The 22,465-nt window shown below is 45.2% G+C and overlaps 1 protein-coding gene across 2 annotated transcripts; it reads left to right on the top strand.

The window, feature by feature from the left end:
- The first annotated feature begins 1,422 nt into the window (after positions 1 to 1,422).
- med13b (mediator complex subunit 13b) lies at positions 1,423 to 19,240 on the top strand. 2 transcript variants are annotated; one of them, XM_030776512.1, is made up of 31 exons: positions 1,423 to 2,103; positions 3,868 to 4,102; positions 4,359 to 4,527; positions 6,279 to 6,424; positions 7,562 to 7,759; positions 7,897 to 8,091; positions 8,143 to 8,145; positions 8,452 to 8,611; positions 8,710 to 8,817; positions 9,226 to 9,936; positions 10,187 to 10,403; positions 10,737 to 10,767; positions 10,976 to 11,097; positions 11,368 to 11,458; positions 12,023 to 12,231; positions 12,888 to 13,084; positions 13,337 to 14,223; positions 14,494 to 14,661; positions 14,783 to 15,006; positions 15,159 to 15,351; positions 15,480 to 15,855; positions 15,952 to 16,168; positions 16,295 to 16,486; positions 16,670 to 16,893; positions 16,982 to 17,124; positions 17,226 to 17,384; positions 17,640 to 17,813; positions 17,915 to 18,078; positions 18,225 to 18,389; positions 18,538 to 18,638; positions 18,895 to 19,240. In XM_030776512.1, the coding sequence occupies exons 1-31, from the start codon at positions 2,038 to 2,040 to the stop codon at positions 19,025 to 19,027; spliced, it is 6,378 nt and encodes a 2,125-aa protein (XP_030632372.1). In that variant the 5' UTR covers positions 1,423 to 2,037; the 3' UTR covers positions 19,028 to 19,240. The 2 variants fall into 2 exon arrangements, with proteins under 2 accessions (XP_030632372.1, XP_030632370.1); XM_030776510.1 differs by lacking the exon at positions 8,143 to 8,145 and having other exon boundaries at positions 13,325 to 14,223.
- Positions 19,241 to 22,465: the final 3,225 nt, after the last annotated feature.

Here is a 22,465-nt window from a genome sequence, read left to right as displayed (position 1 = left end):
ATTCATCAGCAGTACTTTTGGGACTAGTATTGACTGGATACCAAGCTAGTGTGTGTGTGTGTGTGTGTGTGTGTGTGTGTGTGAAATATACATGCACGTTTCATCAGTAACAGAGGGACATATAATATGAGCCATATTGTGCTATGTGCTCTAACATGCATCCTGTAAGGCTGTTTTGAAGAACAAGAACAGTAAGTGCTGTCTCAAACATTTATTTAGAATTGTGCTTACTCATCAGATTGCTACAGTTTTACACTCAAAAACACTCAAGCTTCCTGAGAGTGTTAAGTTGTATGTTGTAGTCTCAAGAACATGGACACATAGAGATCAACCAATACATTATGCGGAATGGTAGCATGTCTACAAGTCGTGTTGGCCAACTGAATAAAGAACTTTACATGTGAAGTGGACAGTGTATAGTTTACAGTGACAGTATGGAAATTTCAAACAGAGCAAGCAATGTTTTGATGATTAATAAAAAAAGAGAGGTATTTCACATAAAGACTGAGATTATAAGTATTTTGGTTTTTGTCAAATAAAAGCTTCTCAATGACAGCTAAATGGATGATATATACCATACGTTTCTCAACTGCAGTGGTTCACATTTCAATTTGACTTGTTAACCATTTGAAATGATTTTGTTTGCATCCCCAGGTTCAGCAAAATTGTCCAGCGCCTCTGTTAAACCTCGAACAAGACTGAAAATAATATGTGCAGTAACATGAGTACACCATCAACACTAAAATAACACATGTAAAAGTACAAGTACATCACTTGACTTTTCATTTTCCTCTGGAATCGTTTGGTCCAGACACAAAAAAATCTGATGCCAACCCATGCTCCTGTACTCCACAAAAAAAGGCTGTGGGCAGGCTTCCATTTGAATGCAAATATTCTTGGTGCTCCAGGATAACCGAGAAAAATTATCTTAATTGAGTAATACCACTGATAGTGTACTGCATAATCCGTGCTCTCTGGGTAGAGAGAATGCACACAATAAATGAATATTTACATGCTAAATATTACTTGTCCACACGTGTGTGTTGCCCCTTAAATAAACACTTAGGAGTATTTGTCATTGATAACCATCATTGTGACACTGCATTTTGAAATGTGAATAAAGTAAAAGAAATATAATATGCAAGTCTTCACGTAGTTCATAAAATTAACTATGGGTTATGACCAACTAAGCACAATTTTGGTGAATGACTCTGTCTTTGGGATTCAGTGGATAATTCACTGGATGAGGCCTACATCTGATGGTATTTGATTCGTAAACTCAGCAGCGCCTCTTGCTTACCTACTTGGTGCAGTTACAGTATTATTACGCCCCCCGTGACCATGAATTAGCCAATAGGGGCCTGATGGTAGAGTTGTCCCTGTGGCCGCCATTAAAGAATGCGATCCATGTATTCAAATGGAAACCAGCAGGATTCATGAACGGAATAATGATCACTCTTAATTTTTAAGATAGTTTTATTTCAACTTTTTACCAATAGTCAGAAACTGTTTTTCATTGTTAGCAGGATCTGGTGACAATAGGGAACCGAGGAGTTAAATTTTAGCTGAACACTTTTGCTTGACTGGCTTGGCAGTCAGTTAGGTTAGCTAACGCCAGTGAGTGGGGTAACTAGCTTGGTGCTAAGCAAAGGGGGAGGGGAGAGTTGCTTCTTTGCTACCATCGATTGTTTTATTTGTATTTGCTTTTGATGTGTTTTTTGTATAAATCAGTCTTACTGTAGACCATGCGGGGGTTGTGGCGTTTTTCGTACAGATAGTCTGCTAGTTCACTAGCTTCCAGTTTCATTTTTGAGGAACAAGTGGCTAATGTTAGCTGTCTAGACAAGAGGGACTCGAGGGTTTGGAGTTAGCTAGCTAGCTTGCTAGCTAACTTGCTGGAAACGTCTTGTTAACACTACTGATTGTTTGAAAGACCGGCTAGTGTGAATTAATTCTCGTCCTACGAATTGTTCCGAATCGCTTCACTTCTCTCTTCTTGGGAACTGAAATGATGGATTATTTCGCCACGTTCTGAGGATGAGTTCTTGTTTTGTACCTAACGGGGCCAGCCTGGAGGACTGCCACTCCAATCTATTTTGTCTGGTAAGAGATTTAAAACTGTGAGGCCAGAAGCCATTTTTAGCTAGCCAGTCAGTAAACTAGCATACCCACAGATGCGTTTGAGGCCTGTTGAGCTTATTCCTTGCCAGCAAACTATTGTAGTCAAAAGAATTTTGTAAAAATAAGTAGCGTATTTGGGTATCATTTAGTTGGCCTCCACCATATTACCCAACGGGCGACTTAATTGAGGGGTTTACGTGAGCTCAGGAGTCAACTAAAAACAGTAATGTTTCAAGTAGTTGTAATCACCAAGACACAAGTTCGAACCCGAAATTGTTTACTATAAGCAGAGGGAAACGAATAGCTTAACAAAAAGAAAACCCTTGCAATTCGCAAGTAGGTTCGTCAATAACAGCCACATCCTCTTGAAGTCTTGAGAGTTAGCCTAGTTATGGTTCTGCCGTGTTAGCTCACTGGCTAACCTGTCCTGTCAGGTTGGACGTCATTAGTATAACAAACTTAGCTACTATGCAGTACTTGCTTGTGTTTGACTTGAAATACAGGTAGCGGCTTCTGCTTTAGACTGTATAGCGAAAATGAATATGTTCTTGTGAATGATTCCAAGTGTGTTCCGTAAAGAATGTTTTAAGTAGTGTGTGTTGACTCTTCATCTTCGACAGTTTATAGTTATGTACAGTAGCTTACAAGCTAACCTCTTAAACACCAACATGGGAGTCCAGGCATGACTGGTGTCGCTGCCTGGCTAATCCTATGAGAACCAACCAGACAGAGTTATGTAACAGGTTTTGTTTGTGACTGTAACTTGGTATTTGTTATCCCTGCTTTTGACCATGGTTGCACAGAAATTATGGAAGCATTTAACCTTTTAAACCACGGGCTCTGCCAGACTGTGCTGGAATATATTAATGCATGCTTTCGCACAAGCTACAGGACAGGTGGCCATTGGCACCAAAATAATGTTGCTATCCACTAGTGAGTAGAACACAGTTTTATTGATAGTGGTGAAAATTGTAAATACTGTACTTCATGGCACCTGTGTCAGGTACAGGATAGCTGTTTGTATGCGTTATTAAAAGTGAGATACAAGATAGGAAAGGGTTTTAAAAGAAGTGTAGATACATGTTTCTTGACAGTGATGTATTTGATAAAGTGCCCTTAAGTGACACACAGTGGGATGCCTATTGTTGGTATTCCATGGTAAATTGGTGTGTATGCAGAGAACTGGGAGTGTCACAGGAGATTATGACTAGTTAAATAAAACAGGGTTTTCTTTTTTACATGCTTTGACAGTCTGTTTAGATTTTTGTATCATGACCTCCTCAATCCTCTGTGAAGGTGTGATTGATTGTGTTCCTAATTGATTGCCCTGAGCATTTAAAGCAGCTGAGGAATTTAGTTGCGCGCTGTCTTTCAGCTCTAGTTTGGCATGCAAATACTCCTACTCGCCTTTTCATGCACTGCTGTAGGTGAATGGCTAGATGGCGTTGACTTGCAGAACTTTAAGCTGGGCATCTCATTTCTGCTGCCCTACTTTGTCAAGTCACTGACTCATGCTCACAGATTTGACCACAGTTTACATCTGCATCAACATTTTTTCCATTAGATATGTGGTGTTTGTGTCATGCAAATGGTTGTAAAGTTTTAACTGTTTTGTCTCACATCCTCTGAATGTCGTTTGTTTTCTACAGCTCATTACGGACATGCTCATTTCTCGAGGATATCAGGCCGATGACATTTCTCTCCCTCTCTCTCTCTCTCTCTCTCTCTCTACCTCTCCCTCCCCAGGCTGACCTCACAGGGATCAAATGGAAGTGCTTTGTGTGGCAGGGTCCCACCTCCTCACCCATCCTCTTTCCAGTGACGGAGGAAGACCCCATCTTGTGCAGCTTCAGCCGCTGCCTGAAGGCAGACGTTCTTAGTGTGTGGCGACGCCACCAGACCCCTTCCCGCAGAGAGCTGTGGCTGTTCTGGTGGGGAGACGATCCCAACTTCGCCGAGCTCATCCACCACGAACTCTCCAGTACGTTCTCACCTCACTTACCTTAAACGTTTGGAGAGAAAACCCGCATTGCCTTTAAACGTTCCGTGTTTATCCCGGCGGGGTTTCTCCGCAGCGGCGTTGCAGAAATGTGTCTCTGCAAAGACTTGCACATCACAAAGTTTACTGCAGTCTGCATTGGATCAGAGAGTGGTGAATACGATGAATGGAGAGCTTAGGTTTGATCGGGCCTCTCTCTTTGTTTGTTTGTTTGTTTGTTTGTTTGTTTTTGGCTCAGGTTATGAGAATGGTGACTGGGAGAGTGGCCTTTCATATGAATGTCGCACGCTGCTCTTCAAAGCCATCCACAACCTGCTGGAGCGTTGCCTCATGAACCGCTCCTTCGTCCGCATCGGAAAGTGGTTTGTCAAGCCCTACGAGAAGGATGAGAAACCCATCAACAAGAGGTAAGCAACCCTTATCAGCCTTACCATGATTGTCAGTTCCCCTCAGTCAGGTGATTTTTTTTTTTTTTTTTTTTTTTTTTACAGTTGTTTATAGAGCTCATAAACTTTGTGTTCTTCAGTTCATGCCAGAAACTGTATTTAATACCCAGCTCTGTGGGTAATTTAAATAGCATTTCAAAATGTATTTTAGGATGGCAGTCCTTCCTAAAAAGTTTGAAGCGGCTTGTTGAATTTAGACTGAGTGGTATTTTGGGATCTAATGCCTATAACTCCCCTCTCATTGTGTGGTGGAATTATGGACATGACATCACTTTGTTGGCATCCTTACTCGGGGAGAAGCCCCCACACTGTGACCAGAGCAATCCTTGACTCCATGCTCTAGGTCTGTTTGTGCGTAGGATGTCACATTCATTCTAGTGTCATAGTGCATTTGAGCTGGGCCATAAAGTGAGCTGTCATGTCATGGTTGCCGTGGTCACTGTAGTTGGGGTTGTCAGTCCAGTTGAGGTATATGAGAAGTCACTTGGTCCCCAGGGGGGCTGAGGTGTTCTGCTGTTAATGTGAGCAAGTCAAAAATAACCTCTTAACTTCCTGTTCTGGGTGTGCACTTTCAGGGCTGTATTTACTCTTTAGGATGCTTATGCTGGAAAGTGTGACGGTTTCCTCTGTGTAGAGTTTGAAGAGTTTTTTTTTTTCTTTGCAATGTGGTTTAACACCAACAAGGTCAACAGGAACCAACTTTGTACTTTCACCCTGCCTGACTTGCAAGGACATCAAAAGTCACAGATGTGAAATAAGCCTTGTATTTGCTTGCACTCCTGTTTTATTTATGACTGAACACTCAGAACAGTCCTGTTTAACAAAAAAAAAAAAGAACAGGAAAAAAGTACGCTAGCACTGTGTTTGTCTGGACTGAACTGTGAAGTCTCTGCTCGGTGCCTTTTGCAGAGCCATCTGTTTGCATGGAGGATGTGGTGTTGTGTTGGTAGTTCTGCTCCTTAACGACGCTTCTCAAAGCATGCGGCAGACTCATGAGGAGTGTGTGTGTGTGTGCGCGCGCCCTCCTGCCTGCTTTCTGACTCACATTCAAACGCGCAGCTCTCCATGCCTGGAGTCAACACGCTGCTCCAACACCCAAAGTGTCGCGTGGCCCGAGGCCAACACCTGATATCTCGTTTGAGAACGCGCTCACGTGAGCTTGGTTCTTGCCTCGAAGGCAAGAGCTTGCTGTTTTTCTCTGCTCGGGTTGGGAATGACAATTGACCACGGTGCACATGCATGGAAAAAAAAACCGAGGGAGATACCCAGGGGAGTGGATTTGTCTCTGGAGTCTCGGCTGATTCGACACATTTTTTAAAATGTTTGGAAAACATAAGCGTTAGAGAAACTGAACACGCATAGCGACGGCATTGGTTTTCATATAGTTGTGACCGCCATAAGGCGTTGAGTGATTAGCACATTTCTCATTAAGGCCTATGCTCTCCTGTCAAATGAACTCTCACTGAATGTGGTCCAAGTGTGCTGTCGCTTCCTGTGTGGCTCAGCTTTGCTGCCTACAGAATGACAGCCTTCAGGCCACTAAGCCTATAATCATACTTCATGACCTCAGCTCTCTACACCTCATAGCATGAAACTCCAAAGAAATGCAGGCCCACTCATAATCTTCCCCGTTGATGCTGATTCACACACATTTAAGAGAAACTGTTTTGTTTTGTTTTTTTAAATGACCTTTTCTCCCTCTTTCTTCACAGTGAGCACCTGTCCTGCTCCTTCACTTTCTTCCTGCACGGAGACAGTAATGTGTGCACCAGTGTGGAGATAAACCAGCACCAACCCGTCTATCTACTGAGTGAGGAGCATTTGACCCTGGCTCAGCAGAGCAGCAGCCCAGTCCAAGGTAGGCACACATCCTCTTATCTTGATCTAAGATCTGTCAGGCTTTGTTGCTTGGTTTCTCGGTCATGGCAGAAGACAGTTGCTGAGTCAGCCTTGATTCTGAATGCAGATTCTGCACAGAAAGTGAAACTTAGTCAGAACTAGGTTTAATCTATGTCTAGAAAATCAGCCCTGTATCTTTTCTGAATAGCAGACTTAGAAGAGCTTAAATGGTGTCTGTGTTGTCCTCTGCCTGTTGACACTAGGTCATAGCATTTAATCTTCTTAGGAAGTGGCCTTTTTTCATTTGATGGGAAGTTTACTCCAGATTGGTGTCTGTCTTTAAGCATTTCACAGTGTCAGCCAAAAATGAACTTGTTGTTTGTGGAGTTTTGTAAGTCTCCTTTGCTCTTAAGCTTTGATCGATCTGTCTTGTGTCCTTTTTCTGCTGTAATGATTTAAGGATGACTGTGTGACAGGGCGTGTTGTCATGAGTCTAGCATGCTTTGGCCCATTACTAGACACCCCCAGGGCATTTTTTTTATGTAAGCCTTTTATGGGAGTAGGCTTACTGATGTCCAAATGGAGCTTGGCTGTATTCCCATCATCCTTTGCGGTTTATTGGAAATCAAAACTTATAATAGGTCTGTGTAGGACTCCTTTTATGCACATTTATTGTTGCAACAGAGATCCCTGGGTGCATTGCTGTGGTTATATCGAGAATATGATTTATAATGTCATCAGCGTTCATTGGAATTCTTATTGAGTGTTTTTGGACCCTGGTTGTAGGGCACTATTGTTTTCAGCATGTTGACAGCGCTATTTTCATTGTTTAAAAGTCATTACTTCTGAACACTGTTGCTCTTTGTGCTTATTGGCTGAGAGAGTGGACAGACACACAAGCAGTATCAATACACAGTTTGGAACTGGTTAGGGTAGTTTCTCTCGGCTCAATCCTAGGATCTCAATGAACATTTTTGTTGAAGCCTTGCACAAATATAGACAGACTTGCTGCAGGACTGGCTGAATAATCGACAAACTGAATTAGCTTTGAAAGCACTGGGTGAGAAAACGTAAATAAGTCTTCAGTACTGGCCCTGCGGAACATTTGGTTCGACCACGGTGTCTGATTTATTTTACCATGTCTGTCTGTCCTCAGTCATTCTCAGTCCGTACGGCCTGAGCGGGACCCTGACAGGCCAGTCCTTCAAACTGTCTGATCCACCAACCCAGAAGTTAATAGAGGAATGGAAGCAATTCTACCCCATCAGCCCTAACACTAAAGAGATCCCGGAAGACAAGGTGGATGAACTGGACTGGGAGGATGACTGCCTGGCTGCTGTCGAGGTTCTCGTCGGTAAGACTGCCCAGCGCTGTCCACAATTTATGGCCCCTTCTATTTTCTCTGCTCCTCTGGAATTTTCCCCAGAAATGATCTTTTCTCTACCGTACTGATGTGGTACTGACGTAATTGTATTTGCTGTGTGGTTGCAGCTGGGGTGAGGATGGTTTATCCCTCCTGCCTGGTGCTGGTGGCTCAATCCGACATCCCAGCCGTGGCGGCAGTGAGCTCGTCTACCTCGACGGGGGCCTACTCTGGGGGCCAGCAAGGACACGCAGCTCAGAGAGACCCTGCCATGTCATCAGTCACTCTCACCCCTCCCACTTCACCTGAGGAGTCTCAGACAGGTACAGCAAAGCACAAAGAAAGAACTGAGAGATTGGCTGTTGTTTTGCTAGTGCGTTAGTGTTAAAGAGAAAGTAGCCAAGTTTTATGTCAGCTGTCAAACTGTTTCAAGCTGAGTCATTTTACACTGAAAGTAAGACTAAATGTTGTTTTTAAGTGTCTTTGAGTGGTTGCAAAAGCGCTATGTATTTAAAATGCATTAGTATCATTTGTGGCTTCCTAAAAAGTTTCTCTTTGAACCGCCTTTGCATCTAAAGAAACTTCTGGTTTAAAATGTGAATGTGAAGCTGATGTTTAAGTTAAGCGTGGTGACTGTGCCCATTGGCAAGGTAACTCAGCTCTCTGTGCGTGGACTCTTCCAGGCTCTCAGCCTGCCCAGAAGCTGGTGAAGTTGTCGGCCTCATCAGATGGCTTCAGTGTGGACAGCACTAATCACCACGGGGGCAAGATCCCCCGCAGGCTGGCCGGGCAGATGGTGGAGAGAGTGTGGCAGGAATGCAGTATTAACCGAGCGCAGAACAAGTATGCATTTGTTTTTCTTTCATTTGCTTTACAAAGTGCTGTCAAAGGGAATGTCCACGTGGTTATTGATTGAGGTGTTTGTATGCTTTGTTTTGCAGGAGGAAATTTTCTTCCATATCTAATGGGCTGTCTGAAGAAGACACGGACAAAACGGGTTCCTGGGACTTTGTTGAACCATCTCAAAGGGCACAGTGTATCTGCTCTAGGTACGACACAAAAAGATACCAAAGACACCACATGTCCAAGTCTCTATTAAAAAAATAAATAAATAAAAAAAAGAGTAATTTTGTCACCTGCTCTAACTCAAAGTGTTGAAAAAGTGTGGACTAGCTGGAGAACAATGTAGATTGTACAGAAACATTTTTTGCTTTCCTCTGACGACACTCTTTAAAAGTAGGAGTAGCTGAATTAGGAGTTTGTTCTGGCCCGTTCCCACCACAACTGCACTTTATGTGCTGCCTCTCAATACCTTTATTAACTTAATTAGGCCTGTTTCATTAGGGCTGGAGCTCAAGCCTGCGTGTCTGTTCGCTTTCCATTAGTCTCATTCACCTTCACAACAGTGCACAGTTTAGTTTAACCAAAAGAGTGTCTCCTTTGTGTCTTTGCTGCAGGCAAAAGAGCCAAAAACAGCGCACAGGGAGCACCCCAGGGCACCCTGCCTCTGTTGGCCAGCCTCCTCAGCCACCCCAAAAACACAAGGTGGGGGAGAAGCTGGAGAAAGGGGAGAAGCAACAGAAGAGGCCGCAGACCCCCTTCCATCACCGCAGCTCTCTGTGTGAGGAGATGAGTCTGGAACCTGAGGGCGGTGCCCAGAGGCTCTGTCTAAGGTCACAGGGGGACAACCCTTACCCTAGTCTCCACCACGCTGATGTCACCTCTAGCAAACCCCCAGTGCTCCACCCATCACCCGGAGACCTGGCTGGCTCACCTCCTCCTCCACCACTCAGCCCCCACCCCTGTGAGCATGGAGACGAAGCTCCCGAAGGCCTGAAGAATTCCTCCACGCCCCTGCACCAACACTTTTACCCAGCTGCCTCCGAGCCTTGCCTGCTCCCCCAGAAGACTCCAGAGGAGTCAAATCTAGACCCGCTCCCCCTGCAGTACCCTCCAGCCTACCCAGAGACAATGGAGCCCACTGTATATGTGGGCTCTGCCATCAACCCCAACGAAGATGTGGTTCACAACCCCTGGAGGTACTTCAGGCTGCCCAAGAGGAAGAACACAGACTTCTATACGCCACAGATTCCTGTCGACAAACTGAAGGAGGATGGGCCTGGAGGAGGAGGAGGAGGAGGCCAGGAGAATGTTTTCTCAGTCACAGAGTAAATATCAATCCTCTTTCTTTTTGAGAGATCAATATGCGATTCAGGCATATGTTATCGAGCGTCTTTTAGTACTGCTGAAAGCATTGCCGTTTCACTTACATCCTGTTCTCCACTGGTTGGCATATATTATCATGTGTCTTTTAGTACTGCTGAAAGCATTGCCGTTACACTCACGTCGTGTTCTCCATTGGTTGAAAGCGTAATGTTTGTGCGACTCTTGACCGTGTTTCTTTGTGTGGACCCACAGGAAGATGTCATCATCCAACAGGCCTTTGAAAGTGTCAGAGGAGAGAGTGAGGATGTACCTGCAGAGGAAGAACCAGTACCTGTCTGAGGCCCTCTCTGACGGAGAGCAGGAGCCCGAGGCAGATCCCTACGCCTTTGTGGAGGGAGATGAAGAGTTCACCTTCGCCGAGAAGAAAGAGAAGTCTGGGGCAGAGCGAGAGACGGGCAAGAGAAGCAAGGTGGGTAAATGAAGACGGAGGAGCAGACCAATGTGACATTGTTCTCAGATGAGTCGGGCCTTCCTTTCCGTCGTGTATTTGGAACTTTGCGTGGGCTGGCTTACTCCACATTTTGTGGTATCTGCCTAAAATTGCTCTCACGATGAAATCTCACGCATGTCGGATCTCAGAGTTGTTTGGAAATATGTCAAAATCACAAGACTTACGGGAAATGCTCCCTGGTGCAGGAATTAGCTCAGATGTTGATTTTTGTTTTTTAAACATTAACTAGTGGTCAGCTGATTAATTTGTTCCATTTTTTTTGTCCCCTTGTCCTCTCTCTCGGTCTTTTAGAGGGATGACGGCAGCTCATCCTCAACTGATGGTAAGTGTACTTTGTCTGTCTATGGAGTCTCTATTACTAACACAACCTCAGTTTTTGTATAGGCACTTCATTACCCTGTCATCATCTCAGAATTTTCCCCTTCAGGAGTTCACATTCGTTTTTTTTGGGGTTTTTTTTTGTTAAGAATGTCACAAGTGAATTAAGAATGTCACTGTTAAGCATGTGGTTTTGCTTTCTCTCTACCCAGATGCTCAGGGCCCAGGTGGTACTAAACCTGTAGCTTCCACCAGCCTGATTTATGATTCAGATCTTGCCGTGTCCATGAAAGACCTGGACAACCTCTTCAACTCTGATGAGGACGAACTTACGGTCAGTGATCTACAGAGTGTGTTGATTGTGACTAGTTAGCCTGTGAAATACTAATACAAAAACAATTCCCTCACAGAGCTGACAGAGAACGTGTTACCGGTTAAACTGGTTTTGCATCTCAAGATATTGAAACCCTTATAGTAACCCTTATAGTAACATGGCAGGGTGAAGCCACTTACTGATCTGGTCTCGGAGCTGACATTGCAGTTAGACTTAACTAAATTCAGTATGGTTTTGACGAACATTTGTATCTTTTTTCTTTATCTACAGCCTGGATCCAAGAGGTCTGGGAATGGAGCAGATGAGAAATTTGGTGGCAAAGAGTCCAAGCCAGCAGCCCCTGACCCGCTTTCCTGCATTAGTAAGGGCTTTGGTCTGCTAATGACCCTGATGATGATAAACAACCTGCTTTAATCACGACTCAGGCTGCGAATAACCAGAAAAATATGCACCCTGTGGTTTTGCCTGTAGTCCTGAGTATGATGCAGCCTTTTCGAAGCAAAAACATTTTTTTTTTTCTCAGGAATTCATTTTCAGAAGTGACTTTGTATGCCGGCGTAGTGAGAGCAAAGAGACTCCAGTGCCAAGCAGTGTGTAGTTAACACCGTTGGTGGAGGAGCAGATGCAGAGGCTCTAGTGAGAGGCGTGAAGCCGTCACTAGCATCTGCTGTCACTTCTTGTCCGTGAAGCCTGACAGAGTGTTCTGTTTGTTTTTACTGCTACAGAAAAGGGCCTCTGAGATTTTCTGTATCCGCACTCCTCTCACGTTCTCTCGTTCTCTAGCAAACTGACTTAAAACCTAGAAAAGCATTGCCTTTGTCAACAAACCCCCTCCCCCCCTCCCCAGCCCTTTTTTGTGAATACCTTAATGCTGAACAGTGTTGGCTCACGGAAGAGTAATTTTTGTGTGTATGTGTGTGTCAAGGTTCAGCAGATCTCCATCAGATGTTCCCCACCCCACCCTCTCTGGAGCAGCATTTCATGGGCTATTCTCCCATGAACATGGGCAGCAGGGACTATGGCAACATGGAGGCAGGGGCCGGGCTCACTCTGCTGGACGGCACCATGCTCAGCGCCAACTTTAAAATGGAGGTGGAAGAGGGTTTCTGCAGCCCTAAGCCCTCTGAGATCAAGGTAGAGCTCGGCTTCAGAGAAGCTGTTTTCCAACTAATGCCCTTAGAACGTGGATTAAAGAATAGATTAAGCTGACATGCCTGCATGCAGTCTCATATTAAAATGAATATTCAGGCATTAAGACCGTGAAGCAACTGATGGCCATTACCCAGATAAGATGATATTTTGCTTTTAAGGAATTATTTTTTTTTTTTATTGATATAATTGCAGTCCTTTCTCAGAAACCCCTCTAACATAAATATAAGTATATTTTTGCACATGCCATCAGTGAATGATGTTAGAATCTTGCTAAGAGCACAAAGGAAACCAGACTGGTCAGTGTCAACCACAATACACTGTCTTTGTGTGAGTGCAGTCATTGTTTCTTAACACCAGTCACAGAAATCTGACACTGCATTTTCATTGTAGTCTACTGTCTTCTTGACAGCTTGTCAACTTTCACTCAGTTGAATCTGTCGCGTTTTTACAGGATCGGTCGGACGTATGCGATTGCCGTTTAGTGTCTGCACGGAACTCAAGAGTTCAGAGACACCGAAGAGCTGATATGATCTGTGTATCACCTCAAAAACTGTTTTTAGCTGTCACCATTGAATATATTATTGATAAGCCTTTGGTTGACTTTGTGTCTCCTCTCTCTCCCTCTCGCCTGTTTCCAGGATTTCTCGTTCGTCTTTAAAACGGAGACATACCAAGCATTCATCGGCTGTTCACTGTACGCCCCTTTGAAGGTTCTGCCCAGCCAGCTTCTGCCTCCAGTCCGCCTGCCTGACGAGTGTGTGTATCGCCCCAGCTGGACCATGGGTAAACTGGAGATGCTCCAGTCGATGCCTGCCGTGACCTTCAACAAGGACAGGTAGATTATAGCCAACACAAAGAACACACTCTGTTCCCTCCCAAATACAGCATACTGTTTCCTCATAACCCAGCTTTTTTTTTTTGCATGCTTTTCCATGTTTCCTTGGTAATTTGTAAATGTTCAACTTGAAATTTATCAGGACTCTTTTTTTTAGCTTTAATCTTTGAAGGTTTGCGTGTCTGCACAGCACTATGTGCACCACGGTTAATCATTATGTGTGTGTTTTTGTTTTGGCAGCAACATCCCCAGTGTGGGTAGCGCAGTGGAGCAGGAGTACGGTCAGACGTACACCCCTCAGACCCACACCCCCTTCATGTCCAACAGCGCTCCTCCCAGCAACAGTGGTACAGGCATCCTGCCCTCCCCTGCCACGCCCCGCTTCTCTGCTCCGACCCCGCGCACCCCGCGAACTCCCCGCACGCCCCGTGGCCCCGCCAGCGTCCAAGGCTCCCTCAAGTACGAGAACTCTGACCTCTACTCTCCCGCCTCCACCCCCTCCACCTGCCGGCCACTCAACTCGGTGGAGCCCGCCACCGTGCCCTCCATCCCAGAAGCCCACAGTCTGTACGTCACCCTTATCCTCTCTGAATCGGTCATGAACCTCTTCAAAGACTGCAACTTTGACAGCTGCTGCATCTGCGTGTGCAACATGAACATCAAAGGGGCAGACGTGGGCGTGTACATCAGCGACCCCAGCATGGACTCCCAGTACCCCAACATGGAGACCTGCACCTGCGGCTTTAGCGCCGTCATGAACCGTCGCTACGGCAACGGCGCCGGCCTCTTCCTGGAAGACGAGCTGGACATCGTGGGGCGGGGCTCGGACGCCGGACGGGACGCGGAGAAGCACTACGAGGCATTGCGCTCCCTGTCGCTGCAGAAAGGGGAGCGGCTGCCGGACGAGCTCATCCTGTTGCTGCAGGACCAGTACACTAACTCCTTCTCTCCCGTGTTCAGCCTTGAGACGGCCAGCGCGGGCCCCCGGCCCCCGCAGCGTTTGGAGGAGAGGGACTACCGCAGCGACTGCTACCTGGCCCTGGAGCATGGACGGCAGTTCATGGACAACATGTCTGGGGGAAAAGTGGACGAGACGCTGGTCAAGAGTTCCTGTCTTCACCACTGGGCCAAATGCAATGGTGAGGATCAGGTTCCATGAAATATCACACTGGAGCAGTCATTGATTTTCTTCTAGCTCGTATTTTCTCAGTGTTATGATCAATATTGGAGGAATATGTTAAACCTGCTACAATCTACTAAATGCACTTAACAGTTGGTGTTAGCAAGACATAAGATTTTAAAAACAACAAAAATTATATTTCTTTGCAACTCAAACACTTGCTGTCACCACTGGTTGGGATTTTTCTCTTTTCTCCTGCGTAACATCATCTCTCTGGCTGTTCCCCCAGCTGCAGACGTGAGTAAGCTGTTCTCTCAGGATGTCCTACGGATGCTGCTGTCCCTGCAGTCTGTGCTCCAGGATGCCATACAGAAGAAGAGATCTGTGCGCTCCTGGGGTGTCCAGGGTCCCCTCACCTGGCAACAGTTCCACAAAATGGCCGGCAGGGGATCATACGGTATGGATTCAGTACTTTCATGTCATTATGCTTATGTGTATATTAATATCTAATCTCAGTGTTTTTTTTCAGAAGTTGAGACAGCTGAAATGAATGCATTTCTCTTCATGGTTATAATCAGGCACTGATGAGTCTCCTGAGCCACTGCCGGTCCCTACCTTCCTGCTGGGGTACGAGTACGACTTTGTGGTGCTGTCTCCTTTCGCTCTGCCTTACTGGGAAAAGCTTCTGCTGGACCCCTACGGTTCCCAGAGGGATATTGGATACGTGGTGGTGTGTCCTGACAATGAAGCCCTGCTGAGTGGAGCCAAGACCTTCTTCAAAGATTTGACTGCTGTATATGAGGTAAAAAAAAAACATATTGCATTTTAAAGATTTTTATTTAGTATATGGGCACTTCTGTTTTATACAGACTAATAAAACAGGTTCAGAGTCGGATCATATAACGAAGCGTCAGTGATGGGAAACCTAAGACTCTCCAAATGTTTGTTTTCCAGTCATGTCGGCTTGGTCAGCACAGGCCCATCTCTAAGGTGCACTCTGATGGTATAGTGCTGGTGAATAGCACAGCGGCCAAGACCCTGACAGAGCAGCCTCTTAGTGACTGGTTCCTGAAGAACTGCAACAACAGCAGCAGTGACTCCTTCGCCAAACTCAAACTGTATGCTCAAGTGTGTCGGCACGACGTGGGTAAGGCTCAGAATCCGTCATCAGTAGCTTTTCCCGTAGACAGCAAACATTCCAGAACTGCAGAGGCTCTCCAGCAGTGATCTTGGACTGTAGTGAACATTTCTTTCTCTCTCTCTCTCTCTTCATAGCTCCATACTTGGCAGCACAGTCCTTGGATGGCTCCCTGCTCTCACAGAAGAACCCCTCCTCCTCCTCCTCCTCCTCCTCTTCCCAGACCTCGAGTTCTAACACCTCATCTACAAGTAGTCAGAACACCTCCATATCCTCATCTACTACCAGCAGCACCAACACTACCAGCACTTCTACCACGTCCTCCTCCACCACCACCACCTCCTCCTCCACCACCTCCTCAGGCTCTCAGGGTATGGGTAATCTGCCATCCACTAAACCCAACTCCCTCCCTCCTTTTGGAGCATCAGGCATGCAGAACAACCAGCAGTCTGGTGCCCAGAGCACAGGAGACAACTCATCAGCCACTAACCAGCCTCAGGAACCCCAAGAAAGGTAAAGGATTTTTTTTTTACTGATATACCCATGGCCGTTACGACCGTTTCTCGTGTTAGAGGCTCATTCTCTGACATCATCACTGGTCTGTTACAGCACTATGGAGAGGGAGAAGGTGGGCATCCCTACAGATGGGGACTCCCACGCCGTCAGCTATCCTCCTGCGATAGTAGTCTACATAGTAGATCCCTTCAGCTATGAGGAGATGGGCAAAGACAGCAGTGCAAGCGTGTGGACTCTTGGGTTGCTTCGCTGTTACGTGGAGATGCTACAGTCTCTACCTGCGCATATTAGGAACGCGGTATCTGTACAGGTGAATGACCTTAACCGCTTCAAACAATTTCCCGTTAATATCACAAGACGCTTATTTTTTAATGCTTTGGGCAGTTTCTGCTTCATTAAAAAAAAAAAAAAAAACGCGGTCATTTTCCTTTTCCAGATCATCCCATGCCAGTACCTGCTGCAGCCTGTGCGGACGGAGGAGCGCCACATGTACGCCCAGCACCTCAAATCTCTGGCTTTCTCTGTCTTCACTCAGTGCAGACGGCCACTCCCAGCCTCCACCAACGTCAAAACGCTAACTGGTTTTGGCCCCGGGGTGGCCATTGACACTGCACTACAGAACCCAGAGGTATGTCTGCTCCAGAACGCGCATTAGAACATCATATCACATAAACGTTTAAAGACAGCCCCCCCCCCCCTAACTCAAACAAGCTGAAACAGCCAATAAATCCATATATGAAATTATGTTTTGTTATTTACTTAAGTGCAGGCTGTTGATACGGGGTATGGTTTGACCTTTTTTCTTCTGCAGAGGCCAGAGTGTTTGCGGCTCCACAATCCCCCCTTCGTCCTGGCTCCAGTGAAGGACAAGCAGACGGAGCTTGGCGAAACGTTTGGCGAAGCTTCACAGAAGTACAATGTGCTCTTTGTGGCTTACTGCCTGTCACATGATCAGAGGTGGCTCTTGGCCACATGCACGGACCAGTACGGCGAGCTGTTGGAATCCTGCATCATTAACATCGATGTACCCAACCGGTGAGCACTTGGCCGCAGAACCTATTTACACAGTTCCGCACGGAGCTGTACGTATGACTTACATGGCTTTGCTCCATTCGTCCCTCAGAGCTCGGAGGAAAAAGGGTTCGGCCAGACGCCATGGGCTTCAGAAGCTGTGGGAGTGGTGTCTGGGCCTGGTGCAGATGACGTCATTGCCATGGAGGGTTGTGATTGGCAGGCTTGGCAGGATAGGTCACGGGGAGTTGAGAGGTAGAGCAGAGCCTGGTTTAGCGTACGCTTTATTGCCTCCGCTGCATCAAACTGGTCCTGTGTGAGTATTAACGTGCACGCTGTCTTTTATACGCTTCCAGACTGGAGCATACTCCTCAGCAGGAGGAACCTGGAGTCTCTCAGCCGACGCTTGAAGGAGATGTGCAGTATGTGCGGTATCTCGGCCGCGGACAGTCCCAGCATTCTCAGTGCCTGTTTGGTTGCCATGGAGCCCCAGGCCTCATTTGTCATCATGCCAGGTACTTAATCCCGTGTCCCCATTAAAGAAGAAAAAGTCAGAGGCCATAAATGTTCCTGTGAAATTGCTGATGTAATATGTTACGCATATTTGCTGGTCTATTTTCTAGGTCATCTAGGTTCGTGTTACAAAATTACGCAGGCACATTTAATAAACACTTAATGGCTCTTAAGCCCAAGCATCTAAAAACGCAATGCTGTTTTGTTTTTTTTTAAGTATACGAGAACTCACTCTGTTTTTTGTGTTGTGTTTGTAGACTCAGTGTCCACAGGTTCAGTGTTTGGTCGTGGAACTGCTCTGAACATGCAGAACTCCCATCTGAACACTCCTCAGGACACCTCCTGCACTCACATCCTGGTGTTTCCCACCTCCGCTGTGGTCCAGGTCAACAGCTCCAGCTACAACAATGACCTCAACTTCAACGCAAATGGTCAGCGTCTCTATCCTCACCTCCCAGGTTTCTTTCCACCCAGACATTTCAGGAAACTGTTGTTAAGACAGGCTGTATTAAGGTGTTCCCTGTCTCCTCAGATGGGACCGATGGAATGGGAGGTATGGATGTGATCTTGGATCTGCTGGTGTCTGAGAACGACCTTGTGGACACAGACATTATCAACATCCTTCCTAACTCCCCCACCACGTCTCCCGTGCACTCACCCAACTCACACTACCACCACGGAGGTGACGGCAGCAAGGTACCCGACTCTAATTCCTGAAAATGCGTAGAAACTGGATTGATTGCTATATTTAGGCAAGCCCTTTACTTGATGTTTTATTCATGCAGTATGTCTGTAGCTGTAAGCGGGAAATGTGGCTGAGCATCCTTTTCTCCTTTGCTTAGGGACAGAGTACAGACCGCATGGAGTCTCATGATGAAACCCCAAATATCCTGCAGCAGCCCATGGCTCTGGGTTACTTTGTGTCCACTGCCAAGGCAGGCCCACTGCCCGACTGGTTCTGGTCCTCCTGCCCGCAGGCGCAGAATCAGTGCCCTCTCTTCCTCAAGGTACGTTCTGCTCGACGGTTCGGGGTTTTTTTTGTTTTGTTTTGTTTTGTTTTTTGGAGTTTTCGTGTCGTTTCTCCAGAAGTGTAATTGCTTCAGTCTGTCACTGCAGTTGGATGATAATGACTGAGCATGGTGTTCTCCTCCTCAGGCCTCTCTGCATCTGCACGTCTCATCTGTGCAATCAGACGAGCTGCTGCACAGCAAACACTCACATCCTCTAGACTCCAACCACACGTCAGATGTACTCAGGTACCCAGCTCTGCCGTTTAGCTACCGCTCAGTGTTTACAATAGTCTTCCCTCCAGCCAATCATAGACTCACTGAGGACAAGTGATTTCAAAACATGTGTTCATCTAAAAGAGTTTACACCAACTACTTAGCACGCACGGTATGAATTAGAGAGATGTTTCTGACGACAGCGTCCAGCCTGATGTTTCGGTTTGCTGTTTGGTTAATGCATAATTTAAGAGCTCTTTGCTGTTTTTCTTTTTTAACCGTATTGCAGGTTTGTGCTGGAACAGTACAACGCCCTCTCCTGGCTGACGTGTGATCCTGCGACGCAGGACCGGCGCTCCTGTCTGCCTGTCCACTTTGTGGTGCTCAACCAGATGTATAACTTTATCATGAACATGCTCTAAGGGCAGAAACCTCCTGGACTGCACACTATTGGAGTCTGACCAGAGGACGTCAGCTCACTGCACTGGTGTTGCACTGCCGATTTTGGACAGACCTCTGCAGGATGGACCTGGCCAGACCAGACACTCCAACAGTAAAACTAGGAGAGTTCAATCATTTCCCCCAAGTCAGTTTTAAAGAACTGGAGGAAAAGGGACTTATCAGTGAACTAGATCTTTTTTTTTTTTTTTTTCTTTTTCTTTTTCTTTTTAATGACCTGGAATTTTGGTCTCATGGGTAATATTTTATCCATATGAAATGCCTGCATATATCTTATTTATTGTAAGTTTTTAAATGTGTAATTTCTTAATCTTTTATATATTATAATAACCTGAAGGCGAGTACTGCCTTCTTACTGAAATGCTAAAGGTTTAACATGTATGTAAAATTGTCTTAATTACAAAAACAGGAACCCGGTTCATTTGTCGTAGGTTGTTTTAGAGGAATATTTTCTCAAAATGGACAGACATTTTTATTGCCACAATGTACAGATGAAGTATACAGGGTGCGGGGGTGGGGTTGGGGGCGGGGTGTTCTTACCTTTGTGTGGTGGGGACTTACTGATTGGCTGTAGTTGCAGAAAACCCTGTACAGCAATTTAATTGTGTTCAAATAAGAGGACAAGATGAACATTGTCGGATTATATATTTTATATCACAGATTTAGAGAATTGTTTGTGCGTGTGTATATATGTGTACATACAATCGTGTGCCGCTATGGATTGTGCAGGCAATGTTTTAGGAATAAAGTGCGTCAACCTCATCTCGTGTGCTTTTGTGTTGTGTTATAACTAGGGGGGAAAAAAAGAAAGTAGAGGCCAATGTTGTTTTCTAATTGTTTATAAGTGGTAATATGCCACACAGCATTGGTATTCATTTAGTCGTATAAGAGACAAGATCTACCACATATCAGTAAAGTGGGTGTATTGTGTAGGCTCTTTGTGGTTACTTACTGAACTGCCCATGAATATTAGAAGACCTCAGTCCTTGTTTAAATTTTGAAGCAGTAAATTAATGGTGATCTTTTTCCAGACGTCCTACTTTTCCTTGTATAACAACAGGTCAGGGAGAGAACAGCTTTTTCGCCCGGAGCTCTGTGAGCTGCCGTTACGTTTGAGGAGCGACGTGAAAGAGCCATTCCGTGATTGTAAGTGATGTCAATCATTGCATAGGAGCACAGAGTCAGAGCAGTAGCCAGGTGCATGATTCAAGTATTACAGCAGTATTGAGTGTCCTCCATTTACGGCTCCTGAGAGCTCTCCATGTATCCTTCCTCTGCTTTCAGCACAATTACAGACGCGGCTGATTATGGCTCTGAGAGGAATAATCTCACCCCACTTTCACTCCAGAACAGTCGCTATCACATAAACGCTGCTATGAATTACAGATCTCCTTGGGTAAAAAAATATCCCCGTAAAGGATTGCAGTAAATCTCTTTCCCGTGCTGTGTCGGAGCTGTGCGCGTTATTAAGTGCTGGTGGGGTGAATTCAGCGCTGGTATCACCCCAGTAAAATCTGGATTCATTTTAAAGGGCTTTAGACTGATAAATTGTCTAGTTCTTATCTCTGCCCATTAAAAATGAAAATTCTTATTTGAATGACATCATTTTTCCGATACGGTGTATAAAAGTTAATGACTTGGTTTTTAATGGTCGTGACCTGACCCTCACGAGAGGTTGAAGGCTCTTGTACTGCCTATTAATCCTTATAAGATGGCTAAGTGTATTTTTGTGCACTGACATCAGACTAAAAGCAATGCCCTTCAGTGCTTCCAATTGCTCCTCAGCTGGATGTGAAATTACATTATACATGGATACTCTTAAGTAAGAACTACAAGAATACAGTCTAGTGCACAGTGTGCAATGTGAATCTATATGACACAGTAATTGTATTATCCTGTCAAACTCATGAATTAAAACCATTTATTTCATATTGCTGCATACATAAAACCTCCCAAGTATGATCCAAAAACAGGTTTATTCTCAAACAGAAGATGGTGCTCTTGTGCAATGTTAGTGTAGCATTGTGGTTTATTTGCTACTAAGGAGTGGGTTCTTTCTTTGAGTTCTTCAGACTATTGATCACTGCTCTGTGCATCTTCTACAAAATTCATAAACACGCGCACACACACTTCTTTCTCAGCTCAGTGTTTTTGCCCTCAAAGAAAACATTTTTTTCCCCCCTTGAATGTAACTGCATGGGGCTTTTACTGAAACATAATAACTCATCTGCCAAGTTTATTAATGTTCAGCATTTTGGACCTTCTGCTCATGATTCCTTTGGTGCTGGGCTCAATAATTTACTGAAAAATCTCCAAGAGCAAACAGTTGTCTGCTTAATTTTCTTTTTAAATCGTGAAACACATCTTTTGTAAATGTCAAGATGTCATCACTAAGTGAGAGCAATTAAAATCGGAGATCAGTCATCTCGCATGCAATGTGAGAAATATTCAAACTGCACCGCTGGAGTCAGATTCAGTAGGCTCTTATAACATTTTCTGTACAGAAGGCAGAATAGAAAACCCAAGAGATGGGGGAAATATTGACCACTTGTCACTCAAGCATTCAGGAGATTACTCGAACAAAAAACTTGTTAGGTCTTTAATAGCAAGGTTCATCGCCTTGGCTATGATCCAGAGGAAAATTACCTTTGGCTTTTTTCTTCATGCCTGGGGCTTTGAGATTGGGAGGATAGTGGAAGAGCAGTAATCGGACACCTGTAATTGCCTGTCTGTGCTGACATTAGTTGTTAAGAGAGCAGAAAGAAGGGCCGGACTGACCGGAGAATAACAAAGCCATCTTTGTCTGTGTTTAATGTGCTGTTACTGCTCTCGCACGATGTAACACGATGCTTTTGAAAATGGCACTTTGAAAATTAAGAGAAAAAAAAAAGAGGTTGTGGTGTAATGGATTCCATCGTATACGGACAGCATATGGTGGTCCGGTCTGCTCGACTAAATTAGTTTGTCACAAATGGCTTTTTTTTTTTCCCAGGGTTGGATATACTGCACATTTGGTCTGATGCGCAGCAGTGAGTAAATTGCTTAAGACTTGTTAAGACAAAATGCAGGGTTATGTCTACTGCGCTCAGCCACACGCAGCTCATTTTCCATGTTTAAAAAAAAAAATGGAGCATGACTGAATATTCCATTTTTAAAATGGAATGGCAACATATTTTTCATATACATCAGATCTCAAGTCCATTTACCAACTGATGTCTAGAAATGGACCAAATTATGTAACACCAATCCGAGAAAGGCTGTGTTTAATTCCGCAGGCAGCCAAACCAGATGACATTACCTATATGATGTGACAGAAACGTCTGCATAGTTGTTGTTTATCATATTACAGCCCCCGTGTGACCTGGTGACAAGTGTCTCAGGAAATTGCACTGCCTCCCTGC

This window comes from Chanos chanos, chromosome 6, assembly GCF_902362185.1.
Source record: "Chanos chanos chromosome 6, fChaCha1.1, whole genome shotgun sequence".
NCBI lineage: Eukaryota > Metazoa > Chordata > Actinopteri > Gonorynchiformes > Chanidae > Chanos > Chanos chanos.
The sequence above is the reverse complement of the archived record's forward strand: the minus strand, read 5'-3'. Positions and strand labels throughout refer to the sequence as shown.

Bases quoted from the DNA above. Each gene is read 5' to 3' on its own strand.
- med13b (XM_030776510.1), top strand. From the start codon at position 2,038: ATGAGTTCTTGTTTTGTACCTAACGGGGCCAGCCTGGAGGACTGCCAC. The intron at 10,768-10,975 runs GTAAGTGTACTT...CTCTCTACCCAG, and splicing joins CAGCTCATCCTCAACTGATG to ATGCTCAGGGCCCAGGTGGT. The intron at 14,224-14,493 runs GTGAGGATCAGG...CTGTTCCCCCAG, and splicing joins CCACTGGGCCAAATGCAATG to CTGCAGACGTGAGTAAGCTG.